The 7,985-nt window shown below is 41.0% G+C and overlaps 1 protein-coding gene across 1 annotated transcript; it reads left to right on the forward strand.

The window, feature by feature from the left end:
- Nucleotides 1-5,478: 5,478 nt before the first annotated feature.
- On the forward strand, nt 5,479-6,876 carry LOC100216587 (uncharacterized). The gene has a single exon (NM_001143002.1). The coding sequence runs from the start codon at nt 5,551-5,553 to the stop codon at nt 6,649-6,651; it is 1,101 nt and encodes a 366-aa protein (NP_001136474.1). The 5' UTR covers nt 5,479-5,550; the 3' UTR covers nt 6,652-6,876.
- Nucleotides 6,877-7,985: the final 1,109 nt, after the last annotated feature.

A 7,985-nucleotide genomic window follows, 5' to 3' on the forward strand; every position in this document is an offset into this window, starting at 1 on the left:
GATGTCTTTATCTACCTTGTTGAGTGTATTGTCTAACACCTTATTTGGTAGGAAATTTTTTAAGAGTCGGAAGAAAAATCCATCTGCTTATGTTGTCGCATAAGAAACTTCAAACTCTTGAGGTCATTCGGTAGGACCTAGGGCAAGAAAGGAGAGCCAACATTACTAACTTCATTCAAACGCTATGTGACCAGCTTAGGACCCTCTCAGCTAAGCTCAAAAGTATCACTAGGCATTTTTACTCGCATATTCCATATTACATTTTTCATTTAAACACTATGTGACCAGCTTACAGTTTACTCTCATATTCCATATTACATTTTTATTTTCATAATCATTTGGCATTACTCTGTAGCTTATAAATCCACTGTCCTGGCGTCAATCACAATTTAGGGTCTATAAGTAGAGCAGGCTAAGATGAAGGAAAAGATCACCGACTTGAAGCATATTCCAGGGGACTTCAAGAAGACCGTGGATGGTGAAAAGGTGTCCAATGAGGTGTTGACAAAAAAGCTTGATTCCATGTCTGAAAAAATGAACTTAGCATCCCAAGCTTGGGGTCAGCCCTCGCCGATAGGTAGAGTAAACATTATGTTGTCCCATTCTCGAATAGCTCTGTATGTCGATCATGGCCATAGTCCATAGTGTTTTGCAGAAATTCATAAATTTCCTTTTCTTCAGATTCTTTTGCTAAGGTCGACAATGAACCATGTATATGGTTCTAATTATTCATAGGGCTCCAGTAACCTCTAAAGACAAGCTAGTCTTTACAACAAGATCAAGGAAATCTATCGGGCTCACATGGAGGAAGTCAGTGCCCTAACTCTAGGCATTACCACATCTCATTATTTGAGGATGAAATTGTCCAAGATTCAAGAAGGGTTTCCAACCAACTTCCCTAAGGAAAAGATTGAATACATATAGAAGGATGTCAAGTCGATTGCTACTAAGTTCATGTCTTCGCTAGGCATTAGCTTGTAGTTATATTGTGATATAAATATTGAAGAACACTGACCAACTCTCTGTAATATATAGTATTTTTATATGGGCCTAGTCGTAGAGATTATGTTGCTTTCGATGTGCAAGGGTAACTTTGTGGTTGAACTTTCGTGTTGAATTGAATGTTATGTTAATTATAACTAAGCTTATTTTAATTCTTTCAAGATGCATAAGTGTTAAGTTTTGTGTTTTTAAGTGAACTCTTTATGTGTCTTTGGATACAACATTGAGTTTTTATTAGATTATTGTAAAGGTGATAGCATTGCGTTTGGCAAAACTAAAAATTCCATCATCACATTATTGACCTTAGTAAGACTTCTCGGTCTAGTGAGTGGCTTTATTTTTATGATGAATGATAATTACCAATTTGGTTGATTTACTTATTTCCTTTGCAGTTAGCGAGATAGAATACTCCTATTGCTATGTTTGAAGAGTTTCTTCATGTTAAAGTCAACATGATCTTGGAAAGTTTCATTATTGATTTGATTAACAAGATTGTTGGTCTTGTAATTCTAGTGGATGATTAATTGTGTTGTAACGTATTTATTAATAGAATCTATTTTAGAGTTGGTGACATCATGTTGTATGTTGTTTGTGATGTCAAATGTAAAACTTGTCTGGTGGCAGTAAAGTCAAGTCTTCATGAGCTTGAATGATGTATTTTGTTTTGATGAGCATTGCAAAAAGGTCAGTATTTTTAATATTAGTGATTATGAGTTTAGTTTATATCTCACTTGTGGCCTTTAGTTCCATTTGTTGTAAAATGTTTTGCCTCTCTTTTTAGCGAAGGTATCGCACCGACTTCTGTTAGAATATCGTCCCTCCTTTTTTAGCTGAGCCAATGCATTGTTTTCACTTAGAAACCTTTTTCATCTTTTGTGAAAACATCATCCCTCTATTTTTTAGCGAAGGGGGCATATTGGCTTCACTTAGAAACCTTGTTTCACTTATTGGGACTATGTTGTACCTCACTTTTTAGCAAAGTTGACATGTTGGTTTTGCTTAGAAACCTTGTTTTACTTTTTGGGAAATATTTCCTTTTCGATTTAGACAAATTATCATTAATCTTTAAGGTTATTGTTAACTATTTTGTTTTTAAATTCATCAATAACTTAGTATGCTTTTGGTTCGTAACTTTACCGAAGGCTCCATGGAATATTAAGAACATTTATGTTTGTTTTCTTTTATGTTCTAAAGGTCTATCTGCCAAAGCCCCAAAGGTTGCCACCTGCTTTTCACCAAAGCTTTGTCTGAAGGAAAGGATGTATTAGTGGTGCTATCCAAAAGACTTCATAGTTTATTTTCACAATAAAGTTTCCAAGCATATACTTACATTAGTGATGACTCTATAAGTTAGTAAGGGAAATGTGTAATGTGTATAATGGTTGAGTAGCTCCTTAGATTGATTTTTATAGTTATTTTGCTCCTCAGAGTTATGCTTGCTTCTCAATGTATATATTTGCTCCTTAGATCTTTGCTTTCTACTTATTATAGATCTTTGCTCCTCATTGCTTCTCTTTCTGCTTATTACAAATCTTTGTTCCTTAGAGCTTTGATTTGTACGTTTTGATATCTTTGCTTTTTAGTTATTTATACCTTTGCTTTCTTCTTATTGTAGATCTTTGCTCCTTAGAGTTTTTTTCTTTTTCTAATTGCATATCTTTGCTCCTTAGATATTTGCTTTCTGCTTATTATAGATCTTTGTTTCTCTCAATTATTGTGCAAATGTCATTCCTTCATGTTAGCGAAGGTAGGATGTATGCTTCGCTAGAAGCTTTGGTTCACTTATTATGAAATTGTCGTTTCTTCACCTTGGTGAAGGTAACACATGTGCTATGCTTATAAGCTTTGGGTCACCTATTGTAAAAATTACATTACTTCATCTTAGTGAAGGTAATGCGTAAGAATCTTTAGGAACCTTGTTTCACTTGTTGTGAAAACATCATTCCTTCACTTTTTAGCAAAGTTAACATGTATGATTCTCTTTGAAACTTCGGTTCACTTATTGTGAAAAAAGTGTATGCTTTCTTTTTGGGGTTTTAGATAGTTTAGCAGTAATCTTTGTTGTAACAAAGGTTATCTGTATCTATTATTGTTTTCTATTTTTGTTGATAATTGAGTATACTCTTGAAATACTCGTTGCCTCTTGCACCAAAGGTTTTGGTAATAATTCTTATCTATATTTTATGAGATTTTAAGTAGAGTCTGCCATGTGACAATCCCACTCAGACTGTGAAGGGTATCTCGTGAGTGAAAAAAGAGTGCAGCTCATGTATATTTGCTTTGAATTTGAGAACTAGATTGTACTAGTAATAATGCTGCTATGCTTTTAGGGGTGATATCTTCATAATGATTTAATGTAACAGGTGTGATAAAGTTATTTGTCACTCATGTTTGTCAGACGGAATGACCTTGGCCGATTTCTTCTTGTTATGAGATATGACCTTTCCTATTTTTTGTTGGAATTTGTTGATAATGTCTTCACTCTTTTTCCTTTTAAGATAAAATCTCTAGGTCATAGTCCTCTTAGTTGTAGTTTCTTGTTATACCACTCATTTGTATCGTTTTGATAATTGCTCAAATTTTGAATGGCTTGCATTCTTTCCTCCTTGAATAAGTATTTTGTTGTTGCTTCCTTTGATTATTTATATGTTTTATCAAGGACCTTTGAACATTACATCCTCAGGAATCATTTTTTTCTTCTTTATAAATTTACTTGAATAGAGTGAATTTGTTTGATCTTGGGTTTAGGGTTTAATATTGTAATTAATAACATGTATCAATTATATGTGAATATTGTCCCTTTATCTATAAAAAGTAGAGCATCTACAACTGCATTAGCTACAGACTAGATTAGGGATAACATAGATGAGGAACCTCATAATCAAGTGACCTTGATACGGAGGAATCAAAATTAAGATAATTACTTAGAAAAACTAACATTAAAGCTTTTGAGGGCTAGTTAGTATATATTTGTTGTTTTTACACAATGGAAAGATAAGAGAGATAAATATCCTACTTTCTAGACTTGCCCAAGATGTGTTGTCCATTGAGGCATCCAAAGTTGCTTTTGAATCTTCTGCCAATGCTAGAGACCACTTTAGTTGATATTTTTTAAGTATAAAAAATTATTGTAGTTTTTTCTACCATGTGTTTGGATGCAATAGACATTTTGGTTTTAAAAACCATGGCATTGTCAAGGTCGTTGTATTTTAGTGTTTTATGTTTAGTTTCTTGCCATAAATTAACATCGTTTGTTATAAAAATTATGACGCTTGTCTAAGAATAAGTGCTCAAAATATTTGTCACTACTTAGTAAGACAAAGGTGCCTCCAATGGTGACTAATGAGCTAGTTCTAAGCATATTGTCTTATGTTTTAATAGAAGAGAGAGAAAAAAGTTATTCCTTAATCGAGAACTAGGTTTTTATACACACTCCAAGATCATATAAGGTTGTCATATAGAAGTATTATACTACGAACTATGGGCTAAAAGTTAATATTATTAGAGAAGTTTTCTTAGAGCTAATAACTAACTCATAGTGTTGAAGGTGTCCTAGGAGAATTTTATCATGATTTTATAAGTCATTGACATGTGGGACCTAATTTAATAGAAAAAAAAATCTTGCCACTCTATAGTGACAACCAAAGAAGTGAACAACCAAAGTCAAAATTGCCTAGCTTTAAGTATAACAGATGGTTGCAAATTATGGCTAGCAACCAAATTCCCCTTTAGAAAACTCCATTGAGAGACTACTTTTCTATAACCGCCTCATTGCATGTTTTGGCTTATATAAAGCTACTTCTTTTTTATAGCATAGTTTTCAAAAACAACATCGTCCTTATATTTTGTTTATATTTTACAGAGACCACTTTGTTGTGACAAACGTTTCCCTATTATTCCTTCTATTCTGAAATATAAGAAATTGATAGTTCAAAATTTATACCAAATTTGAGGTATTCGGGGTGCACAAAACACTCCAAAATACAATATTCACAGGCATACCTACTACCAATATCCATCACCAATCTTGATTTAGTAATCAGAAAAGGTTGCATACATCATTTATTTGGGTACTTCATATTTCAAAACAAATGCAGTATATGCAATAGGTATAATCATATCTGTGCTTATTAAAAAGATCTTATCAGATACAGCTATTTAAATTAGAAACCCATGTTTAGGCAGCTCTAGAGAAAAATTAATGTAGTGGAAAAAATGCAGTTTCGTCAGAGCCAAAAAAACTGTCACGTCAGTTGCTATTGCTATAGTGCAGTTACTTGTAGCTATACAGTATTTATTTTCCTCCATATCTTGTATCAACGATTTTTGTAGCCATTTGGTATGCTATTTTTTTTTAAAAAAAATAAAGGACCAGAAAGAACCTGGCGTCCCACGCTTCTCATCCCCGCTCGCGCGCTGCCCCGCGCCGCGCTACTTATCAGTTATCCCGGCATCTCCTCACTTGGTCCCCGGCCACCACACCACCTCTCCAGCCGCCCTCCTCGTACGCGCGGCGCAGAGGTCCTTCTTCGCCAGCGCCTCGGGGCCATGGGGCGCCGTAGGTTCCGGCTCGCCGACATGATGCCCAACTCCTGGTTCTACAAGCTCCGCGACATGCGCCGCCCACGGGGTCACCCTCCTGCCGTTGGCGGCTCCGGGGCCGCGAGCGCAATGCTGCAGTCGTCGGCGGCGCCGCCGCAGAGGGGGGCAAGGTCTGCCACGAGGCCTGGGTCCCCGAGGCACGGGTCCGTGGCGCTCCCGCACAGGACCTCGTACTACTACCCCACCCGGGACCGGGAGCTCCCGGCGCCGGAGCCGAGGGGCGCCAAGGATGAGAACCGGCAGGTCCTCCCCCAGCAGCTGTCGGCGACAGGTTACTCCAGGAGGCGGCACGGGGTTGCGCGCGGGCTGGAGGCTCCGGCCGGAGCGCACGACGCTTCCAGGAGCAGGCGGGACATGTACGTCGGGGTCGGGCGCGACGGCAGCGACGAGGAGGACGTCGACGAGGTCCGGAGGCCGGGGGTGATTGCGCCATCGGAGTATAGCGTGAGCGGTAAGGTGATCGCGTCAGAAACGGACATCGTCATCGACCTCTGCTCCGAGGGCACCGCCGAGCGGGTGCTCCGCCCTATCGTGACGAGGCCCGCGATGAGGGAGGTGGTCCGGTACGAGCCGAAGGACAGGCACGTCGACGTCGCCGACACGTCGCCGACACGCGCCAGCTCTGCCTCGGAGCAGGGAAGCAAGGGCCACCCGAGGCGGTCGTCCGTGTCCGTGGGGCGCCGCCTCAGGACGCGCGTCAGCAGCCCGCGGCTGGCGTCCGCCAGGTCGAGGAAGAACAGCAAGCCGACAAGCGCGGGGGCGTCGCCACGGAAGACGAGGCCAGCACCGCCGCCGCCTCTCGCGGAGAGCTTCGCGGTGGTGAAGTCGTCGGCCGACCCCAGGCGGGACTTCCGCGAGTCGATGGAGGAGATGATCGCGGAGAAGGGCATCCGCGGCGCCGCCGACCTGGAGGACCTCCTGGCCTGCTACCTCGCCCTCAACGCCGACGAGCACCACGACCTCATCGTGGAGGTGTTCGAGGAGATCTGGGCCAGCCTCGCCAGCGCTAAACCCATGAAAGGAAACAGAAACGACGGCCGCGAATGAGCTGAGGTCATCGTTCGTCGTCCTCCCCTCTCCCGCTGCACGCCTGCATGCTCGATGATCAGTGCATTCATTTCTAGCAGCGGATTAAACTAGCTTTAGCCTTTTAGTCCCTTGACTTGTTATTGATGGATGATTGCAATAACAAAACTCCGCAAGGGAACTCGAGAAAGGGAAAAAAAAAAGAAAGAAAGACATTCCGGCTCGATCTGCGAAAGTTTTTGGTTCTTTGCTTGCTCGGTGATCGTGTGATTCTTCTCCCTGGGATCGCGTGCGTGGTGCTCGCTGCTTTCTTGAGCGTTCCTAGCGTGATCAGTAGACAGTAGAAGGGTTGTTGTGGTGTGCACTGGACATCGCCACTTACTAATTACAGATTTACAGTTACTAATCCGGACGGCCTCTACGATCTCAAATTAAATCCAGGTGAATCAGCCGAATCCTAGAGTACAGCGACAGCTCAAACAGGATACTGTAGTAGCCTATAGATTTGCAGGAGACCGTACTGCCATAGAAGCTGTCCGTGCAGCTCTGAATAGATCTGTGGGCGAATGTTTGTTACATCCCTACCCTACCTGGGCACCTGGAAGATATCGTTGAGGGTGTTTGGTTCAGTTTTTTTTTATCACGAACTTTTTTGAGAATTTGGCTGTAGTAAAAATCTAGGTATCGTTAGAATTACGTGTGGAGAAAGATAAAGTAGTCTACAAGATTTATGATATAGGAAGCGACGGATTCCTTTATTGCGATGACTCGACTGATTATGTGTTTACATTGATTTGAACGATTTGTACTAAAATAATTTTGACAGAAACAAACTAAAAAGCTGTGCGTGGAAATAATCTGAACCGAACACCCACAGTTGTCTCGCGCTTCATACCTGTGGCCTGTGGTAGGCTCTGGCTCTGGACCTGGAGACAAATAACACCCGTATGCAGGACGCGAGCACTGGACGTGGAGTTTTACTGTCTTCTTGTACATTGGACAGTAGCGTATGCATGTGTTCTCTGTATATAGAAGCGCCACCAGCTAGCTAGCTCCTATAAATACCGGCAGGTACTGTACAACGCTGCCTGCCTATGGCAATTGAAAACTTGAGGTGCTGGGCGATCACCGGGATCTTGTTGGTCCTTACAGGCGCCAAACCGTGGCTATTGCTGCATCTGCATAGGTACGAATAACAGCAGGCCTCTTGGGTATAACATGTTGTGGACTCTGACTCCTATTACACACTAGCTAAAAGAGTCTCTTTGGATCTCATTCTATTCTAGATAGTACGTTTGGCTTGTCTTATGTAGGCAGCGGCTGCAGCTGACAGAACATTGTTTCCACAGTGATCT

Source organism: Zea mays, chromosome 6, assembly GCF_902167145.1.
Source record: "Zea mays cultivar B73 chromosome 6, Zm-B73-REFERENCE-NAM-5.0, whole genome shotgun sequence".
Taxonomy (NCBI): domain Eukaryota; kingdom Viridiplantae; phylum Streptophyta; class Magnoliopsida; order Poales; family Poaceae; genus Zea; species Zea mays.